Here is a 23,915-nt window from a genome sequence, read left to right on the forward strand (position 1 = left end):
GTCTGAAATTAATCTCCTGTTGCAGTTCAAAGCCATCAATCTTCAGCATCTGTTTCCACTCCCTGCAACGATAAAAGCTTTGGAAAGTAGAAGACAGTTTAAACAAATATAAAATCGGAAAGCAAAAAGCAAACATCTGCTTTTTACCTTGAGATAGATGATGAGGCTTGCGCAACATTGTTCATATAAACCAGAGTGAACTAAGCATGATAAGAGGCATCATTTGAACTCTCCATGTCAAATATAAGCCCATTTTCCATCTATCATATCCGTTATGAACACCAATCATCCTTTCGGATGCTTTAGCATCCATACCAAATCCAATATCAGGCTATGTGCACCTGAATGCAAAACATTGTGTAATGCAGTGTTCTGTATGACCAACCGATTCCTCCTTTACAGAGAATGTACGCTTCCAAGACTTTACATACAAATCCCACAAATATCAGAAAGTTTGTGGAACAACTTACAATTACATACAGATTATTCTCATTTTTAAAGAGAAATAACAGATCAAACACAAAAATGTGTCAAACCATCTTCCACCAGCAAAATTTTATAGCCTTTCACTTTTACCACTGTAGCACAGATTATAAACATGCATTTGACCGTCAATAATATACACCCTCCACCAAAATCACAATCTCTCACCAAACAATAATATATCCACCGCAACCAGACAACACCTCATGGGTGACATAACAAACTTAAGGACATACAAAGAATGGGTAGTAATAGTAAAAGATACAACCAGACAAAACTGACTCAAAAGGAAAAACTATGATGACAAGACTGACTGCAGTGCAAGCTGCTGCTGAGGCTGTAAGGAAGACCAGGTTGAGGCAAGGACAGATGGTGGCAGCGTTTGTTGGAGCTGCCTCAGAAGATTAATCATCCTGCCAGCAGTTTGTTCTGTGGCAAGATCCTTGCCTGCACATAAGACCTACACAGCAGAACAGCCAAATTCAGGGTGAGGGAACATTGCTGACGAAGCAAAGGACAAAATGTATGTATACCCACCCACATAATATTTTCCATTGCATCTAAGAAATTTTTTTTTCTTTTTGTGTGTGCATGCATTCATGTGTTTGTTGGGATGATTAAAAAAAAGCCTCACTCTTCAGCGAATTATTTACTACCTTTACCAGTGGTTGTTGTAGACCAAAAACTAATTAGTGTTTCATCCTTTATTGCATATGTAAACCCTTAAAACTGAATAGAAACAATTTAATTTCCAAATGTTTGATTCCAAGAATAAACCTGATTGGATTCTAAAGGCTTAAAACCTGCTAGATTTCTATAGCAAAGGGAACTCCAAAAGTAAAGGGACAGCTCAATGCATGAGGGTCCCACCATTGTGGCATCTAGTGAGGGCCAAATGTAGTAATATATGCAGCCTTGCCCCTGCATACAGAGAGGTTGTTCCGTGTTTCATACCCATGACACCTATATCACAATGAAGCAACCTTACTATTGTGCCAAGGTTTACCCACAACTCCAAAAACGTGACAAAGAGACATCTTGGTATATTTGGACTTTAAGAACTGCCGAGGGAGGACAGATATTTCTGAACCAAGAGGCAAAAATGAAATAAAATGCCTTAGAAAACATTAAAAAAGAGTTGATTATGAGTTAATTATTTACAGATCTTTCTAAAATTTAGATTTTGATAATAATCCTAGATCTAAAAATCTTTGACAGCCACACGCATTTGCATGTGCAATGTAATTGATACTAATAAAAAATGAGCTGTGAACAAAATCAGGCCATCAGCAAAGTTAACAAAGGATATACCATGGATTTAATCAACTTCATAAACAATAGCAGAGAAACACAAGGATTTACACCGGAACAAAGGAAGGAGATTACCTCAGCAAACACGGAAATGATTTTGGGAAGATACTGATTGTTAGGACCCAAAAGTTCCCTATCCGACCTGTGAACAAGACATGGCCAATCAATCAATAGAGCCCATCACAAGAAAATAAATGACAGATAAATCTATTATATAAAACCCTAATTATGTGACAAATGAATAAAGCAAAGACCTGCACGGACCTTTCAACCATTGAACAAAGCTGATCATGTACAACTTTGGCCTCAATCAAATCACCTTTTATCGGCAAGCAACTGAGCCAAGCTGGAACAACCTGGCAAGCATGAAGGTTAACATTGATGATAATGATGATGATGATAACAACAACTACAATGGTATTGTCTACTTTGTATTCCAACAAACAATTGTTGGGAAAAACTAGTGAACCATCCCATGGATAAAAGGTTCTGATAAAAGGAAATACTGACACCAGAATAATGTGAGTGAAATATTGATTGGAGGCTGAGAATCCTACCCTGCAAACAACCACACTAGTCAATTTTGCCCTTAAGAACACTCAATCTTGGCCACAAAATGTGTGCAAACAAGCAGAACTATTTGCACATGTTATTGTTTACAAAGGTTCGTCGGTATCGAACTTTGTACCAATACCATCCTATTACAATGTCTTTATGTGGTACGGTATGAGATAGCGAGGCATACAAAGTGTCGTTATCATATAAGACTGCGTACCGATTCGGTAATAGTACGGTATGGATATATACCCGGTATGGTATGGTATGGTATGATATGGCACCGATCGGTATAGTAAATCTTGATCTATATGGTTGTAAAGTAGGAGTAATGGTCTGATCAACTTCATATTTCAGCGAACCTTGCTATCAAGAAAATTGAAGCACAACTAAGCATGCATTTTCTTACATTTACAAACAAGACTACAAGCTCAGCCACTGACATCAAGCCATTTCTTAACTATCTGGTGTCGACTCTATGAATAACTATTTACCAATATCCTCAGAGCTCCTGTCCATGCATCTCAGGTCATCCTCCTAGGCCCTTAAACACATTCAAGCTCCTTTCCTAAACACAGTTTTATCAAATCTTCATTGTAGATGTTTTTACCATCTCAACCAGTCCTCCACCACTTCATCCTCAACTGGCGTGGTGGCGCTTTAACTCCTCTAATTTACTTGGTCCTCATCTATCCATCCTAACTTTACACCACAGCTATCTCAACATTCTTATTTCTACCAAACCCATCTAGTTCTTTTGGACCCCTTTTACTACTCAACACATTAAAAAAGAATATACACATCTCTTTTTGATATGAATCTTAGCGTAAACCTCTTACAACTAGAAATTCACCTCTCCATCACTTCTCACAACACTTGTCATTGCCCAAGCATACATACCTCCAATAATTTTAATGTACTAGTTTGTGCCACTGTTCTCCCTTGATGCCCCCCTTCCAGGTACCTTATTATATACTTTCTTCAGGTTGGACCAAGGGAAAAAGAAAAAGGAGCTTGATGGGATAAAGGAAACATAAAACAGTTTGAAATCTAAGATTTCCTCATCAGCATTCAAAGATATCAGAGGTATCTGGAATAGATAAACTTTAGTGAAGAAAGTTCAAGAGTAAATGACAGTGACAATATATAGCATGATAACACAGTGTAAGCCAGTGTCCCAGTATGCTGGAAAAAGTGAGAATTAGCTGGAGAAAAAAAGAGCACAGTTTGAAAGGAAAATGAAGGCATGGATAGAGGAGTATGGGACTACTCATAACAAAAGTAAAAGAGAACCCAAGAAAGATGCCTACTGTTTGAAAATGGGTCAGCTAGCCTGGACGTACACTGATCCAGGCCCTGATCACGAACAAATTTCAGACCTTTGCATTGAGTGCGGTCCTAAAGAAGATATATACAACCTCTTTTATATTAGATTTGGATCATGCAGAATTAACCTAGCTAACAGGACTAGAATGGCAAAATAAAAAAGAAAAACTCTAGTCCATCAAGTCACATGTGACTCGGACTTCACCTGAAACTGGACTTGACACAACGAAACTAGTGACTGGTTTTTATTTGGGTCTAAATTGTGGGCAAGCAGAGTGGCAGACAGTTCAAAACAGGTCTGGAGTAACTCAGGCCTGAAACTGAGCTGACCTGACCTTATCCATGTGCAGCCAAAACCAGAGATTGTGGAATGAGAAACACATTGCAGCTATAGAGATCACAACTATCCTCTTATACATGCAGGGAAATAAAGATTATCAAGGCACATGCACAGAACATTCAGAAGTTGAGAAGTTGCACAATATGAAGGCAAGTATTATGACAATGGATTATATATCAGTTTTCTAGCATCTGGGTGTGATAGCCATACCACAAACATGGTACCTCATAGAAATGATGCTTATACAACTCTGAAATCACTTAGACAAAGACCTAATTAGACTGTTTTTTTCTAGGCTATGTGCTTAACTTTACATATAGTCTTGGTCAATTTACTTTACAGGCTAGCTACCGAACTTTACATGTAGTCTTAAATTGACTCTTAGTCAATTTACTGATAGCAACATTCAATAAAATTATCACATCCATAACAAATTTCAACATATCAAGCAACAATGCCAACACTTCTACATCTTTGATAAAATTTTACAAACAATTTTACAAACCAACAATGTTTTAAATCTTAAGCAGCAGCAGCAGTGGCGGCGGCAGTAATAGCAATACAGATCAAAACATCTATTACTGATCAAAACATCAAAGCCTTGTGAAAAGGATCCATCTCTAAAACTCTAAAAGAAAATTTATTTCATAGAAAGAATTAAGACAGAACAAGTCTAAATATCTAAGACAAACAACAGATGGCCAGGAGCCTTGAAAAGAAAATTTTAGAGAGAAGATGCTAAAGAGTCAGATCTTATTTAGCCATTACTATCACGGCATTATTGATTTTGATTAAAAAAATAAAATAAAATCTCACTGGCTTGTTTAAGCGACAAATACCAGGCCTTATCCAAACATGCAAGATGGTCTTATTTATATCACTCATTGTCATTCATTCTGATCAATGGCTACATCCTTTGAGACAATGAGCTTTTCAATTATAGAGAAAGAAAGGGAAGGGAGACTAACTGAATATTAAATACCTGAGCTGCATCAATACTATCCCTGTGGAACTGACATATTTTTCCAAGAGCTGAAACAGCATTGTCATATGCCATTACATTGTCTGAATGCAGTGCATCAGGATGTTTAATTACATTATTTAGCCTCGAGAGAGCCTCTGCCGAAGGGAAAAAACACAGAAACAATATTGATAATACTGCACAGAAGAGAAGAAAACAGACATGCAAAATATTCACAAATTTTAATTCTACTGGGATACCTCCAACAAGAGGTCGGAACACAGAACCACCAAATTCAGCACAAACACCAACTCCATAAACAGCAGCCTGAAGACAATTACTTCTTCAAATTAACCTAGGATAACTAGGAAACAGTGATATATGTGTAAGGGTGGGTCTAGGGTAAGGTGGTTTGCGCGCACGTGTGGGCTGTGAGGTAGCGCAGAGAAAGAGGGTTGGAAAAGGGATTACAAACCTGTCTAACATCCACATTCTCATCATTGCATGCTTCTAATAGGAAAGGAAGATAAGTATCATAATATCTGCCCAATAAAATAAAATAAAATAAAATAAAAGCAGTAGAGAAAAAAATTCTAAATTACAAGCCTAATTTTCCAAAGAGTTGAGTTCGAGGAACAACATACCTCAGAGCGGCTTCTCGGCATTGTTCTGCAACATCATCAAAAATGCAAATGGCAATCCTTCTCTCCTCAGCTGTTTTATCCTTTCCCTGCACATTAAAAGACCTTGAAACTTAATCCTGCTGAAGAGATTTCCTGATTTACCATTCTAGTTCTTGATTGAGGAATTCAGTAAACAGAAGATTTTTTTTTTTTTTTTTAAATTTGATAACTAAAAGCTGTTTTATTCAAACAGACTTAAGAATATGGCAAATAGCATTGAATTTCAGAGGAGCCAAAGCAAAATAGAGATGGTACAGGGTAACAAGTATAGGAAACTAAATCTTCTACCAAAGCATTGGAGGTTGCCCACAAGGATAGAGGTAGCTAAGCTCATAACCAGTACAGCTTTCTACTCACAAATTAGGTGTAAATTAATTATAAAATTGAATTAAGAAAATCTAGGTATAGGACATGCCATGTAAAGGAACTGGAGATTCCTGTTTCTGCATACACACAAATTACATAAATCTGAAGAAAAGAGGCAGGTTCAATTGCAAATGAAACATTGTAACTTATTGAGCTAGTTTCTTTTTGATGTTTCCAAGTCCCTTAGCGTGTTGATATATGGTCTGCAGGTCACCAATCATACTCCACTCTAGTGGTCACTTAAAAGTAGAAGCAAGTTATTACATCCAATAGAAGCATAAACACAGTTGGCATTGATGTGAATGAAGATATAGCCAAGGAAAAGTTGCTTGTACATTTCACTCAAGTAACCGCAACTTATTATTGGCATCCATATTAACAACATAAATGGCATCAAGCAGCTTCAGCAAAGTTAAGTGATTCCCAGACTTTAAAAGATGTGGCTGATCAGCTAAAATATTTCCAATCTCCCCGACTTACAAAATTTCATAAAAAAGAGTGACACGTTCTTCAGGACTTACCAACATTGGTGTTATATACATAGCAAGTTCATCAAAGAATGGCAGAAAAGAGGCCTTGAATGTTTTGATCAAAGTGCCCAAGCATTCACCAACCTGAACAAAAAATCATAAAGGAAGGAAAACACAGGACAAATGTCAAGTTTCAGAATATATGAATTATCACATCAAGGGGCTAAGCTTACAAGAAGTGATTTGCTAAGTATCCACAGAAGTATGATTGCTGACAAGTTATGACAGACCTGATCAAAGACTTCTTCTTCCTGTTCATTTTCTTCTTTAAGCAATTCTCCTTCCTCAGCATCGAAGTCCTCTGCCTTTGTCCTCTCTGCCCTTTCTCTTTTCCTAGTTGTGCTTGCTGTAATCACATGCTTGATCTCATCCACTATACTTCTCACCTGGCCTTCAGCAAGAAGTGGTCCAGAGAGCTGAACAAACAAAAGCAAATAAAAATAAGGGATAAAACCACAGCTTGCAGGTTGCAATTGAATTTCTTACAGAAATATCAAGACATTATCATATTTGGAAGGAGGTTTTTTTTGGCGTTTTGGTTGGGGGGTGGAGAGCACAGCATAAATTGAATAATGATTGTTTACATCAAAAAAGTTTAAGATGCCTAGCTTATCTGTAATCTTAAGAAGCAGTGGTCTTAGAACAGAAACTAAAATCAACATACCCAATGTGAGAACCTTTTCAACTGAAGTTTTGTTTTAAGAATATCTATGTAAGCTAAGAAACTTCAAATTAAGGTCCTAGAAAGCTTTATTGATTCTATGCAACACTCTTATTGCATTTGGGGCAACTCCAAGATTGGTTATTTAAGAGTAAGATAATGGTCAACATCAAATGGCCATAAGAACTTCAAATATTAGTAGTTCCATAGGCTGTACCAGATACATAACAAGCCATTCCAGAACATTTGACCCCCAGTTAAAACAGGGCTCCATAACCCTATGGTTGCAAAGGAAACACAGTGCATAGATATTGTTCTCAGTACAAAATCTTTTCTTCACAGCAAAAAGAAAAGAAGGAACAAAATCTTATCGCTGAAATTCTTTTGCTTCACCAAGGACCTCCAGTTTACGATAATAATAATTTGAGCAAGGCCATCACAGCATGCAGTACTTATAGCCCAATCTCTTTGCATCACCAAGGCTTTGATAGCATGCATTGAGCAAAGTCAATAAACACTTGAACATTGGTATAATACATGCCTTCTCATGCAACAATACAGACAATGTTTGTCTATGCTAAGCAATAGGTTGGATTAGGCAAAACATGTACTAAATCTTATTATGTAGATCAAGGACTGCAAAACCAACCTAAAACCACCTGGTTCCAGGTGGTATCATACAGAATTGGTGACGAACTGGGTCAGTTTGCTGGCTCAATACTGAACCGAGCGGAACCGCCCAATTCTGCTTGGTACGAACCTACATCATCGAGTTTCAGGCAATACCATGATTAAAAAAAAAAAAACAGAGAGAGAAAAAGGGGCTGAAAGCTGTCTTGGTACTAGATGCATGCTGTACCATACCAAACCGAACCGGAAATGTACTGGTACAGTAGCCGGGACCAGAATTGTGAACCTTGATGTAGATCAAACCATTGTGATCTCCTATCAAAAGTTCTTTCCTTGCCATCTTATTTTGTCTCGTTGCTTAATAAATTAAAGGAGCACAGATTTTAAACAGGAAATGTTTGGCATGACATTCCAATTTCTGTTTTTCATTATCTTTAAGTATACGGATTCTAACAACACCAAAACTAGCTAACCTCTATCTCACATTGACTCAGATCATAAACCTAGTTTAAAGGTAGAGATCTTGCTCAGACAAGCCAAGTTGCATTAGTTTACTAAGTTTCCTTAGGAGATGATGCTCATGATCAGTGAACATCTTATTACACAATAATGTATGTCTTAGCAATGGATGCAAGTACAACAAGAGGACAATGCAGTTCCAATATAGTCAACTTGCATTAAATTCCCTATAGACCAGAAAACTTTCTTGCTCACCATAGAAGAGGTATCTGTTTGATATAATAGACTAGAGTGAACCAATACAATGATAAGGGGATCCTCACAGAGTTAATACAACAAATAATTGTACTGCAGTATTAAGAAAACAAAGTAATAAGGAACCTCTCTTCTGAGCAAATGATGGAAAGGGTTAAGCGAAGGAAGAAGACAAACCTGTACACATTCATTCAACGAATCCAACATGCTTGCACAAATTTCTGTTTCAGGCTCCTGAGATCAGAGATATCATTCCAAAATACAAATATAAGTACAGAAGAATAAAAACTCAGACATCAGAAAATACAGAGGTTTTGTTAAATATTGAGTTTTAGGATGACCTTATGCAAGGCCTCAATGAGAGAAGGAATTATATAGTCAGACAATTGCTTAACATACGATTCATCACGACCCTGAGCCAACCCTTTCTCCACAGCTAACTTTGCTGAACGAAGTAGTTCTGGCATAGCTGGAGGCAAATAGAAAAATCACATTGAATCGTTAGAAGAACTCATTAGCAAAATAAGATCAATAATAACAAAAATATAATAATACCAGCAACAGCGGCCTTCCTGACTTCTTCATGGAAATAAAATTTGAGAAGAGGTACTAAAGTAGGAGCAACCTGCAATTAATTTCCATATTAAGTGATAGTTTCTTTTAAATAGACAAGTTTAACAAATAAATTTTAGGCCTAATGAAGGAACTGAATAAACACTGATCGTAACAAACCTGATCAATCCATGGATAGAAGCCCTCCTTGAGCTCATCAGCATAACAGCAGAGCATGTTACAAGCTGTGGCTTTCTCTTCCAGGACACTAGTCCGAATACCAATCCTTTTATCACCAAGAGTGATGGTTTCGATGCTACATTAATATATGACTTCAAGTAAATTAGTTGCACATATCTACAAAAACAGCATCACTTGATATCATAATAAGACCATGCAGATTCCCTGTCCTAGGATATCATATATATCATATTTGGTATGATAGCAGACCAGCTTACTAGCAAGCAGGGAATCATAGCAGGACTAATGTAAATTAATGAAAAGCATGAGGTTAAGAATAACTGAAGCTATAAAAAGATGGAGGTTGTCAAGGTAGTTATAAATTGTACACATTGCAATATTGCATGAAAGTTTCTACAGTGACATACAAGGGGACAGCATCTATTATGAAGACAGCAAACATAAGAATGGATTAGAATGTTGAAGATGTCCATCAAGTAACAGCAAACATAAGAATGGATTAGAATGTTGAAGATGTCCATCAAGTCATTTTTAATCATGATCTTATTTTCCTTTTCTTTTCTTTTTTTTTTTTTTGTTGCATACTGCCAGGCCATGAAACCTGCATGCATGAAGTTTTTGAGTCATGCTAGGACATTTTTACCTAAGAAATAAGAGGTTGGTAACATCATGTCCAAATTTTACCAATTTTGAAGTGTTGCCACAACCATATCAGAAGCTGGATGGTGTCAAGAAAGCCAAAAAGTAGTCCAAGCCTTGCAGAATCATCACCGTTAAGTGCGTGAGGCATAGACAGTTTGTGTAGGTTGTATATTTTGGTCAGTGCTAGCAGGTGAAGTAGGAAACAAGATCTGACAAACAGTTGATATTGGAAAAAAGTCATTGCTTGCCTTGGGAGAATCATAACATTAAAATGGAAATGTGTCACCCCATCACATGGCAACATGGATACAAGATCCCAAAATCCAAATGCAAAAAAACTGGGATCAAATATAAACATAAATATGTGTATATAAGTTGTTTATATACCTAGTTACCCACCCATATGTGTATATAATTTGTCTATACATGTATAATTGATGTGTTTAACTAAAATGATGAATCATTCTAAGTTTGGCTCTATATTTCACTTAAAGAAAAAAAAAATCTGAAAAATTGCAACATTTAGAAATTTACTTTAACTTTTAAAAGAGTCTAGTATCTTCAAGTGAGAGACAAGATCAGCATTATTACAACATCATCATATTATTATTAGATAAAACACCAGATCACCAAGGGGGGAAATATGTTAGCTCCATAGGCATAGAGACATTGAAATATGTGGCTTTTGCTGCCATATCTTAACAGTCGGATGGTGATGTGAGGTTATATCAAACTTGATACTCAAAGTTTGAAAATGAATTGAGAGTTGAAACTTGCTGCATTTAAGCTTATAGATCAAGGGTTCCATCCAGATGGAATCTAATGAAAGAACCAACAGTTAGTGGTTGATTCAACTTCTAAACTAATCAGAGTTGGTCAAACTCCCAAACTTTGGGTATCAAATATACACACACATATAGACATATATACATATATAGATCGAAAGAAAGAAGGATAGATACACATGCATACATACATATACATATGTACATATCTATACACATATGTATGAAAAAAAAAAGCTAGGTAGGTATCTACAAGCTTTACCTCAATTGAAGATTCATCATCCACGATAATTGCTTATTAATCGACACAAATTGACAGTATAAAATCCTCTTTACAATGTCGCAGCATTCGTAAAAGAAAAATTGTCCAATTTGCTAATTAACCTACTCCAGAAGTCGCAAAAAATTGCAAACTATTTAAACAGGAGCGTCAGCATTAAAGCCATACCTATCATCGTCTGAGTCGTCTATCTCCTCATCTGAATCTGCAGAGGTAATGGTTACATCTGGTTTCAGCTGAGCAGACTGAAGCAATGGAGGCATTACAATATTCATGTATGGCAGAAAATCCTGTCCCAAGCACTTGCATAGTCTGGCCCATGCCTGCGACACAAAACAAGGAATTAAATGATGTGACATATGGGCTTGCATATATTATTTCAAGCTATGTGATCTCAAAGATACCTGTAACATGTAACTTGTTATTGGATCATCTGCCTCCATCTGAGATCCTTGCAACGTCATCAGCACTTCCATTACCTAGCATGACATAAGCAATTAAATAAGTGAAATTATCATCACTAATATATCATAAGATAGCTGAATCACAGATTCAGCTATTGAAGATATGGATACAGCTTTAGAAAAAGAAAAAGCACGAAAATAAAAGGCAAGGATAACCAACAAATCCAAGAGTTAAATTAGAAAAACAAGAATATGCATTACAGCAGTATACGACAATGAAATATGTAACTTTTTTCTATCTTACAAACATTAGTTTCATAGCATTATTGAGGCATCAAACAACTCAAGGAACTGAAATTTTCACATGTTTTGAGGACACAGCCATAAGAAGAGAGAATACATAACTGTGCAGACTACAGAAAGTGCAGCACTTTTGTAACATTGCAGAATAAGGCAGTAGTCTTGTTTTAATCCTTTCAACATCTTGAAACAAAATGCTGCAGCATCTTAATTTGTTAAAAGAATAAAACTTGTTAAAGTTCATTTTACACGTGTAGTACATTCTAAAACATAACAAATCTCAAAGTCAAAACTCAAAGCATTACAAGTCACAAAATTCTTAGCCACTAACATGCTGTCCCCAAATAAAGATGGAATAACTTTTTTGAGAGAGTGGGTTCAAGGTTAAAGGATTTATAGGAGACAATATTGTATAAAGAATTTAGAGTATACAATAATAACAAATGAGCTTCAGTCCATAAAAGTAGTCACTCATAGACACTTCTAGAATTGGTTGATCCATCAAGGTAATAATTTTTAGAGAGTAAAGAGAAATATCACAGCTACCTGTTTAGCATCCTCCCTAAATTTCTCCTTGCCCACAGCCATTCCAACCAAACTTATGCACTCCATAGACTTGGCACGAAGCATACGTTTGGACTTGTCAGTTGCATTCATGAAAATAGCTTTGAGATATGGCATGACAGCATCATAGTACTTTTGGAATTGTTCCTGAAGGAACATGTTACCTCAAAAGAAACCCATTGAAAAATTTGGAATAAACAACCGAGCAAAATGTACCCTTAGCAAATACCTGTGATGAATCTGCAACAGATGCTAAAGCTGTCAAAGCTCCCTCTTGCACCATCTGCTTCCCATTCTGAATGAAACATGTTTTGCATTTTAAAACCCTTTCTAACAAACTCCAGAGGAACCAAAAGAATCATATGTAAATCTAAACAAAACAAACAAATATGAGAGTATACCTGTAAGAGTACAAGTAACTTGCTAACAATTCCATCTAAGTAAGGTGTCAGGATGTCTGGTGTGCAGTTTTCGCTGAAATTCAAGACTGCTGAAGCAGCATGCGCCTGCAGCATCAATCAAATCCATGTTCATTAAGAACTGATTCACACAAAAAAGATTAGTTCATGAATTTGAAGTTCCATAAATATGCATGAAGTTCCATAAATAAAGACAAAAAGCACATAAAGATGAATAATTAAGCAGCACAATTAGCTTGGATGGATGCCAGGGCAATTCTTACAAGATTCATTTAAGGGGAGGTCCCCTTGAATCAACTCCATACCAATACAGACTGGAACCAGAACAAAACCAACCCATATAATACACTACCATCCACTACTTGACTCCATGGAATACACTGCCCTATTACCGCTTGTAACTAACAATTGTAGCTAAATTACTACCATGAATGATGAGTGCATCTAATAGAGAAATATGAAGTCAAATTTTGAGAAAATCTCAAGAAACAGTGAAAAATGCACATAAGAGACATGGACTGCGCAAGCTTCCTTAAAAGGAAAGGAATGCAAGGCAAGAAAAGTTGAACAACAAGACAGAGTAACAACCAAGCTCAATAAATAATCAGTGCTTGACTTGTTTCTGAACTTGAGCACTTCCAGAAAAGACCAAACAAATATACAAATGCTTATAGCCAGAAATAAACCTTCTATCACATTTTTTTCTGTAGGCTTGCCAATGCTTACAAGCATTCTATAGCTTACTCCTAATATATCTATACCTATATATCTATATCTATGTATAGATATAGATATATACATGCATACCCACATATACATGTACGTGTTTTCCATGCTGTTTGTTGGTGTGTGTGTATATGTATATATATAATTATGTGTGTGTGTGTGTGTGTCTGTATATGTGTGTATATATCTATATATGTGTATATGCATATATCTGTATATACATATGTGTGCATATATCCATACATACATACATACATATATATATATAGATGTATGTATGTATGTATGTATATGTATGTATGTATGTATGTTTCTCCTTGAAGCATAAAGAACCCTTGAAACAGGAAAAGGAAGACTATGTTTCCAAGTCAAATTATAAGTCCCCACTACTACTAAACCGAATGGAAAGGAAGAAACTACAAATAATGTCCCTTCAAGCCACTTCTCAAGCTAGCTCAAAATAGATAATCTTGTTCAAGAGGTAAGTTTGGTACCCCCACAGATCTGAAAGTGGTCAATCATTGATAATAGCCGTTGAGTTTAAGTTGCTAGGAGTATCGAGCAAGATTGAACTACTGAAGGTAACATCAACGTAATAGTTTATCATGAGTCAGAACCATCTTCAATCCAAACTCAGACATTTGTACACCAAATGGCATATTTCTATATTCACGTAACAGTATACAGATCAAGAAATTTGATTCAATAAAGATAGTTTCCTGTAATTTATAACCGCAGATATTCCATGAGATAGTTTCCTGTAATTTATAACCGCAGATATTCCATGCACATCAGGCTTGCTAAAGTACTTGCCTGAACACGGGGATTCTGGAAGTCATCCATCACTGATGCCAATGCAGGCAGCACCCTCTGATGATACTGGACTTGCAAATCTGGCCCCAGATCCGTAGACAACTGCCCGATAGCATTTATAGCCGCCCAGCGCACGCGGGGATGGGGATCTTGGAATGAATTAAGGACCATATTCACCACTTGCTCCAGGTTCTTAATCATCACCTGCATAAAGGAGAGAAAAGAAAGATACCCAACTGAATGAAATAAACAATGATCACTGCCTCGATAGCTTGGAGCACCATTTGATTTTATGCCATCGGTAAGTCATCTAAAAGAAGTTCCTTTTAATTAGATCAAAGATTGTCCTTTAACGGTTACAATACCTTGGAGCAACCTTCAGCAATCTGGGCAAGAGTGATGAGGGCAGCGTGGTGCTTCTGCCACTCAGGGGCCGACAGGTACGCCGGGAGCAGCTCAGATGCGACTGGAACAATGGTATTCCCTCCGACGGCTATTGACAACCGGTCGAGGCACTCCTGGGCGACGCTGTAGTTGCTCGTCTCCCCAGCATCTTCATCCTCGGCCTCTGCACCGTGCCAAGCGGGCTCATCCTCGATGTCCAGCAGCATCTTCATCAGCACAGCAAACAGCCGCCCGATAAACTGGGGGAGACGGCGCATCATCCCAGGGGCACGCTCCCGTGCCTCCGCGAGCGTGATCACGAACTCAACAGCCAGGTGACGGGTTCCCTCCTCGAGTTGATCGGCCTCGGCGATCTGGAGCATGGCGCTGACGACATCCGGGAGCTGGCGGCGCAGGAAGCGTGGCTCGGTGCCGGCGAGTTCAATGAGGAGCTCGAGGGCCTCCTGAGCGGTGGCCTCCTGGCCGGAGTTGAGGGACTCGGTGAGGGTGCGCATCATGGCGGGAAGGAGGTCGCCGAAGCGGTCACGATCGGCGGCGGAGGGGAGGCATTGGACGAGATTGATGGCGGCGCTGAGGGCCGCGATGCGGACGTCGGCGGAGGTGGGGTGGGAGAGGGAGGAGAGCAGGACGGAGTGGAGAGTGGGGAGGTGGGGGAGGAGGGTGTCACCAATGTACTGGGCGAGCTGGGAGAAGATAAGGAGGGCAGATTCTTGGAGGCGGGGGTTGTCGGAGGTGACGGACTGGAACATGAAGGGGAGGAGCTCCGGCCAGGCGTCGTCGGGGAGGAGGCCAGCGGCGAGCTCGGAGACGGTGTCGCAGAGCTTCTTGGCGATGGACTTCGTGTCCTCGTGCTGGACGGAAGCGAGGAGGAGGGACTTCAGGGAGGCCTGCGACGTCGGGGAGAGGCGGGGCCAGAGGTAGGACGGCGACGAGGCGTCGCCGGAGGATGACTCGCGGGTGAGGAGCTTGCGGAGGAGGATGGCGGACATAGCGCGGATCTCGAGGTGGGCGGAGGAGTGGAGGAGGGTGGCGAGCTTGGCGGCGAGGGCGTCCGGGTGGAGGTCGCGGCATAGGTTGAAGAGGGCTTCGGCCTGCGATCGCTGGTCGTTGGCGGAGGACATCAGCTGGGAGATGAGGGCCTCGAAAGGGTTCGGGTCGGCGCCGAGGATCGCCGCCAGCTGCTGCTGCTGCTGCTGCTCCATCGCCGGAGGATGCGAACAGGAGCTCTGGGGTTTTAGGGAGGGAGCGGCAACGGAGGCGGCGAGGAGGAAAGGAGGGGAGTGGGGGTCGTCACTCGTCAGGCCGCTCTCTCTCTCTCTCTCTCGTACGCTCTCTCGCTCGCTCGGTTGACGAGTGGGTTGTTTCTTGGCCTTTTATTGCTAGGGTTTGGGAGGAAAATAAGGGAGAGCTTGGAAGGAGAGTGGAAGGGGGTGGAATGGCTTCATTTTGGTGCTTTGGATTGGGTCTTGGTGGTGGGGTTTGGGCTCGCTGGATGTTAGCTGTAGTTAGTGCATATTTTTTACGGTGATTGTGCGTAATGATGATGTCCCAGGTCAAGTGGTCATGGGGATGGCGGCCGGTCAATGTGCCTCGTTTGGAATTTGGAGCTTTGAGGATTTTTCGTTTTTAAGGAGGGGAAAAAAAAAAGTTTGAGACATTCCAGGAAAAGAGAGTTTTTCTTGCCAAAAGGAAAGAAATGAGAGGGCGGCATCGGATGGGCCTAAAGCACGGGGGGATAAAATTTATCTTCCTTTTCCTCTGATAAACCATTGGTTTTCTGTGCAGGGCCCCTCATATTTTTTAGGCCTAGAGTCAAATAAAAAATATATATATATTAAAAATTAATATATTTTAAATATTAATTATTATTAAAAAATTAATCTACATACATTTTGTCATACAAAATTTTTTATAATTTCTTTGTAATCAATATTTGACAATAATTCTTCTTCAATAGATAGCATAGCTAAACCATTTAATCTTTTTTGTAACATTGTTGATCGTAAATATGATTTTAATAATTTTAATTTTGAAAAACTTCTTTCAGCAGAGGCAACAGTGACAGGTATGGTCAATAATATCCTATATGCAATTGATGTATTTGGATAATAATTCATTTCATTAATATAATTAAATATATCTATAGCAGTATTATTTTCTTTTGGCATAATTGCTTTTAGAACTTTTAATTCTGAAAATAAATCAATCCCATCAAGATCATGATGATTACCATTTGTTAAAATATTTTGAAGATTAAGACAAAATTTTTTCAAATTTTCTTCATCCAATGAAATTAATGTTTTGAAATCAAACAAAAATTCAAAATTATTTTCATATAATTGAAATTGTTCAAATCTATGTTTCAATGAAAAGATAGCTTGATCTACTAAATATAAAAAATAATTAACTCTAAATGATTCTTCTGATGATTGTTCAATATCTACATTAATATTTTCATCAAATTATTTTTTTCTTTTTACTTGACATTTTATACGAAATATAGGATCAATTCCCATCTCATTTGCAATTTCCTTAGCTGAAATCATGGCAGAAGTAAAGCCAGTCTCTCTATATCTTTCAAAAAATAAAACTAATCCTTTTAATTGATCAATGGCAACATCTATACGCATATCCTTAGATTGTAAATTTTTGCTAACTAAATTAACAGTAAATAGTGTATCATACCAAATAATCATTCCTAATAAAAATTTAAAATTTTCAAGCTCATGTGTTGCTAAAGATTCAGTTTCACTCTTTGTTTTTGAATCCTCACAAATTTTAGTTAATTGATATAAAGCTTCTCTTATTTGTGGAGTTTGAAATCTCATTGCTTTGACGCTCTCAATGCGACTTTCCCAACGTGTTTGTGACAATGACTTTAATGTTAAATTAGGTACATTATCAAGTAAAATTTTTCATCTCTTTGTAGAACCACCAAATGCATTATATATTCATTGTATTACACCAAAAAAAGTTTTAGTTTTACTACAAGATGAAACCATATCACAAAGTGTTAAGTTAAGACTATGACAAACACATGGTGTATAAAATGCTCTAGAATTTATTTCTAATAATCTTTTTTGTACTCCCTGATTTTTTTCTTTCATATTAGATCCATTGTCGTATCCTTGTCCTCTTATATCATCAATGTTTAAATCAAAAGTTTCTATAATAGATTGTAATTCATTAAAAAGGCCTAAACCTGATGTATTATCTACTTTTAAAAATTCTAAAAAGTATTCTTCTATTGTTATTGGTCTTTTTGAAATATTCACACATCGTATGATCAAAGACATTTGTTCTTAATGACTTGCATCTGGAGTACAATCAAGTATAATGGAATAATATTTTGCTTCTTTAATTCTTTTAATTATTAAATTTTTTATATTAGATGCTAATGCAATTACTAACTCATCTTGAATTTTATGACTAAGATAATGATATTGAATTTCATTATTTTGAATACGTCTAAGATGTTCTTGCATAATTGGATCAAAAACAGCAATCATTTCAATTAATCGTAAAAAATTATCATTACTATTTTGATAAATTTTTTCATTCGTTCCACGAAAAGCTAGAGAACTTTGAGCAAGAAATTTAACAGCAGCTACTATTCTTAATAGTACTTTTTTCCAATGTTCTTTCTCTTTATTAATTTGCTCTTGAATATGTTTATCGATTGTTTGATTTTTTTTAAATCTATTCTGTAAATCAATCCAAGTGGTCATATTATGAATGTGATCATTACTAGTTTCATGAGCTTTAAGTCTTTCACTAAGGTGTTTCCAATCTTTAAAGCCATCACTTGCTAATTGACTTCTACTACTATTATCATTTGATTTAAATAGCTTACAATAAAAATAAAATAATTTGTCTAACTCTTTTGAATATACTAATCATTTTCGATCATATTGCTCTCCATTTGGTAAAGTTCGATCATAATGTGTTAAAGAAAAATGTCTATTATATTGATCAACAGGAAACTTTATATTAATATCTCTTTTAGGATCATTTTTAATTAATAAATCTTTAGAATTTGTATCAAGACTATTCCATATCCTAGGATCATAAATGTCAAAAGTATTTGATTCACTTGATTTTTCATTCATTAAATTTTTATCACCACTAATGAGATCATCTGTGCTATTAGTATTATCATTATTAATAATATTATTATCATTATTTAATTCATAAGTAATATTTATATTTTTATTGATAAATTCACTAGCAATATTATTTGAATTCTCAACTATATCACTTTTTTTACTTATAATAAATTTATCAAGACCTCCTTTTAATGATTGAGTCAATTGTTCTTGTTTTCTTTTTTTCTTAAGTTTTTCATGACCCGAAGGATATTTTCTAGGTATCATTTTGATAAATAAAATAATAAATATTAGCTAAAATTAGTAATCAATAAATTTAAAATTTAAAATAATAGAATCTGATTTAAAACTTTTTGATAGAATAATAGAACTTGCTTGAAGGCTTTGTTGATGGAACAAAATTTGAGCAAAAGCTACTGTAATTGTAATAAAAATTTAAACCTGAAAAATAAAACATGACAATTAATCAATTATTTTAAGAATAAGATATAGTAAAAATAATAAGAAAATGAAGTGAAATTACAAGCTATCTAAAAAAATAAGATGGATATAAAGACCATAATTATATTTATTTAAAAAAGCAAGTCCTAGATGTACAAAATTAAATATATTCCATCATATGCAAGAATACTGACCTATTGATTGAGACTCTCACATAGACGGACCAAATTTCATATACCTAAACCAATTGGATTATAATTAACAAATCCATGTAATTATATTGTGTGAACCATTTTTTTTTTTATTATGTGGACTGTGGACCATCTTTTTTTTTCCTTCTTCTTCTTCCATAGTAAAACAGAGGACTCATCCTCTCTTTTTTTTTACAGAACAGTGTGGATCATCTTTTTTCTTTTTTTTTTATTGTATGAACTGTGGATCATTTTTTTTTTCTCTTTTTTTTTTCTTTTTCTTCCATGGTAAAATAGGGGATCCTTTCTTTTTTTTTTTTTTTAACGGAATAGAGGACTCATCCCTCGTTCCTGAGGTAAGGTCGTAAGGGAGATCCTCCTCTCCGGCCAACACCGCCCACAACTAAAGGAGCGGTCTCCGACGATCGGATGATGACAACCACAGGCTCCAGTGATTTTTTTTTAAATTTTAAATTTGTTACATATGTATAGAGAATGGTTAGAGAAAAAGTTCATCTGGAAGACTCAATGAGCTGAGAACAAGAGAAGCTGAGAGTACAACATATTCAAAGATCTAAAAAGAGAAATAAAAAAATTTATATATAAAGCATCAAAAAATCTAATTCAGCCAACAGTGGTCGAATAGTTTTTTTTTTCCTTCTTTTTCCATGGTAAAACAAGGACTCTTTCTCTCTGTTTTTTTTTTTTTTAACGAAATAGAGAACTCATCCCTGTTCCTGAGGCAAGGCCACAACCCACAAGGGAGATCCTCCTCCCCGGCCAACACCGCCAACAACTAAAGGGACAGTCTTCGACGATCGGACGACGATAACCACAAGCTCCGGTGACCGGCGGCAGCCTAACGATGCCGGAAAGATAAAAAAAATGAAAAAACAGGGGAACTTGTTGAACTAGGATTTCAAGAATTTTTCTGACAATAAATCGGCAAAAAATCAAGTTTAAAATTCATAGCAGATTGAAAGAGGAGGATTGAAGAGATTTACTTGACTTTTTGACGGATTTTGATCTGATTTTTGACATCCAAAATAAGGAAGAATCACCGATGGACAGCAGAATAGGATGAAAAGATCGGAGATGGAGGAGGAGGCGGGGGAGAGGAGCTACAGATTGTGAGAGGGAGAAGACGTTTGGTTTATCCAAAAAAGCCGTTGGGGTACTGGGACTCGGGAGAGGAAAAAGGCGTTTGGTTTACCCAGACAAAAAAAAAAATAGGGGCCTAGGGCGGTCGCCCGCTTTGACCCACCCCAGGGCCGGCCGTGTTTCTGTGTTTCAAGGTCTTTATTTCTGGAAGAAGGTTGCAAACTATTTGATGAATATGGAGTTATTTGACGTATCTCTCAAAATTTAAAAAATTAATTAATAGTTATCAATATATAATTTATATTAAAATAATTGAAGATCCGTATATTATGCAGGATCGGATGTACGAAAATAATTTTTTAAATATTATTATCTTATTTTTTAAATATTATTATATCTTTATTATTATTCAAATTATTATTATTAATAAATTAATATTTTAAAAATAATATTTTTATTATTATTTTAAAAAATAATATTTTATTATTAATTTTTTGAAATTAAATTTTTTAAAATAATATGTTATTATATAAATAGTATTTTTAAATTAATAATAAAAATATTATTTTTAAAAATAATATTTTGAAAAAATAATATTTTTATTATTATTTTAAAATTAATATTTTTTTACTTCAAATTATTATTATTAATAAAATAATAATATTTTTTCTTTCTTTCTTCTTCCCAAATATTTTTTTTTTGCTTCTTTTTTCTTTCTCCCGCCGGCCCTACCCCCACAACATGAGATCCAGGTCACGGCCATCTGTACCGCCCTCACCGTGGCCCTGCCCCACCGTCGTTCATGCCGGATGTACAACAATAATTTTTCTGATGTTACTGTATTCTTATTATTATTTAAATTATTATTATTAATAAATTAATATTTTAAAATAATATATTTATTATTATTTAAAAAATAAATATTTTTTAAAATAATATTTTATTATTAATTTTTTGAAATAAATATTTTAAAATTAATACTTTATTATTATTAATAGTATTTTTAAAATAATATTTTGAAAAAAAATATTTTTATTATTTTTTAAAATTAATATTTTTTCTTCTACTATAAATTATTATTAATAATAAAATAATAATATTTTTTTACTTTTTTCTTTTTTCCCTCCCTTCGTAAATATTTTTTTAAATTAATACCATAGAAAAATAATATTTTAAATTATTATTAATAATAAAATAATAATTTTTTTCTTCTCTTTCTCCAAATATTTTTTTAATTTCTTTTCTTTTTTTTCCTCCTTCCCTTCCTTTCCTCCTACCTTCTCCCCCCGACCCTCCGCCTCCCACCGCGTCTCCCGGCTCCAACGCTACCAACCCCCTCCCCTCCCCTCTATGGCCTCGCCCTGTCGCTATCTCCTCCTATTCCCTCCTTTGGTCCCGGTAAACTCGAGACATCGTGGCTCTACGCGAGTATCGATAACTGCCCCTCCCCTCTCCCAGCTTCGGTGCACCAATCTAGCCCCGCCCCACCACCGTCTGTGCCGCATCCGTCATCCACGCCGCATCCGGCTTCGCACAACCACCCAACCCCCTTCTCTTCCCTCTCCCGATACTGACGCCACCAATCCCCCTCCCCTCCACAGCCTCATCCCATCATCATCCCTTCATGTTCCCTCCCCCTCCCCCGACACCACCAACCCCCATTGCTTCCGCTCCCCGATCTCGGCCGTGGGCGATCACCTGCTTGGAGTGGCTGAATAAGAAGCTTGGATGATGGTTGGGGTTCGTCAATGCTCGCATGGAACCGTGAAAATTCGGATTGTGATGTTTCATAGGGGGCTTTCTTAAATCGATGGAGATTTTTAATGCTTTTCTATCCAGGTGGCACAATCAAACTTATTTGAAGAGCTAAATTGGTAACACCCCAACACTCCTCTCTCTCTCTCTCTCTCTCTCTCTCTCTATATATATATATATATATATGATGCGTCACTCATCGAAGGTAACTTAGCTCAAAATGAATGGCATGTACAATGGTGCTAGCCGGATGGTATCTAAATTTTATTCTTTTACTTTTAGAGACTATTTAGATCAGGAAATTGGATGACGCTGGAAGTCAATTTTGTTGTTATATTCACAGGTCTTACATGATAGTTGAAAATTGGTGGAATACAATGTGTGATGGCAATCAAAAACAATCTTTAGCATTTCTACAAGTGAATGATCTAAATTATTGAAGCACCAATGCTAGATTGACAATTACTAGTGATAATTTACATGCTGCTCTTGTAATCTTTATCATGCTCCATGATTATTTAAGATAAAAAAATGGTGGAAATATAGAAGTTTAAAGAAAGGGAATATTTACATAGGCTATAACATAACAAATATAGCTAATAAAAATTATTTTACGCTCCACTAGCTAGCCGACTGCGTTTCTATGTGTTGCACATGTCTTTGATCTTTACTATTTTGCAGGCAGGTGCAGGTATTTATATTAGGTTCATGAATCATGGTTGGTAGTCACCTTCCAAGAATTCATTATATTCCATAATTGATTTTAAACATGACAATGAAAAGATGCAGTGCCAATAAAAGGACTTTAAATGCATTAAAATGCTTTTCTTATCCTCGAGAATAAAATTATATTTTGACTCCAAATCAACAACTTAACCCTCATATACAGAACTACAAGCCAAACCTAAACATAGTAGACTACTCGTAGCTTTAAAAAGGAATGTACCTGAGCTAAGACTCATAAAGAGCCGTAAAAAGAAATCATAAACTTCATAGGAGTGAGGAACAAAATTAGAGAGATTGTTTTGGAATTTGATATTATATAGAGAGCCTTGAGATGGTATCCCAACCATATAATTGTCTGAAGCTTTCCAATTTTTTGGAAGGCTCCAATTATTGGGCGTGCTTCAACCATTTGGCCTTTAACATTCATTGTTCTTTCCTGATAATGTGTGATGGTTAGAGCCATGCATAGAACCTCAATCCTTGCACTGGTGCCTGATAGGCATGACTAAAACGCCCCAACATCCACATGCTAAACGTTACATTCCATTGGACTATACTGGCACACAGGTGATTGCTACATGATGCCTTTAGTTGAGTTTTCATAATAATTTATGATGAACTGTATATTGATTCTAGTGGCGTTGTTGCTTTCTCTCCCGTACTTTTTTCACTTTCCTCATTCATCAAAAGAATCTTGTGAGGAGATATTCAAAGCCATTGGTTTCCTAGGATTTTGGTAATCTCGTTGAATTATACAGAAACATCACATCCTTGGTAACTGCATTCATGTTCTTGTAAATTGAAAGTCACCCACAAAGATCTATTATCCAAAGCAGGTTGGCATGGTCTTATTTTCATTTCAATACTTAAGTTATTATATATAATTGCCTTCTTGTTCTTCAAACAATGAAAGGTCCAACACTTCGACTAAGTAGTTGAGTGTA

General features: G+C 36.4%; 1 protein-coding gene across 1 annotated transcript; it reads right to left on the minus strand.

Moving 5' to 3' along the window:
* Positions 1-528: 528 nt before the first annotated feature.
* On the minus strand, positions 529-15,997 carry LOC105054748 (uncharacterized). The gene is made up of 20 exons (XM_010936338.4): positions 14,612-15,997; positions 14,247-14,450; positions 12,690-12,794; positions 12,518-12,583; positions 12,271-12,435; positions 11,425-11,499; positions 11,189-11,343; positions 9,293-9,428; positions 9,116-9,185; positions 8,902-9,029; positions 8,738-8,794; positions 6,786-6,971; positions 6,547-6,639; positions 5,621-5,706; positions 5,452-5,518; positions 5,237-5,303; positions 4,998-5,134; positions 2,059-2,150; positions 1,870-1,936; positions 529-943 (listed from the first exon to the last, which is right to left on the minus strand). Exons 1-20 carry the CDS (start codon positions 15,851-15,853, stop codon positions 779-781), a joined length of 3,363 nt encoding a protein of 1,120 aa, XP_010934640.1. The 5' UTR covers positions 15,854-15,997; the 3' UTR covers positions 529-778.
* Positions 15,998-23,915: the final 7,918 nt, after the last annotated feature.

Source organism: Elaeis guineensis, chromosome 2, assembly GCF_000442705.2.
Source record: "Elaeis guineensis isolate ETL-2024a chromosome 2, EG11, whole genome shotgun sequence".
In the NCBI taxonomy this organism is placed as follows: Eukaryota; Viridiplantae; Streptophyta; class Magnoliopsida; order Arecales; family Arecaceae; genus Elaeis; species Elaeis guineensis.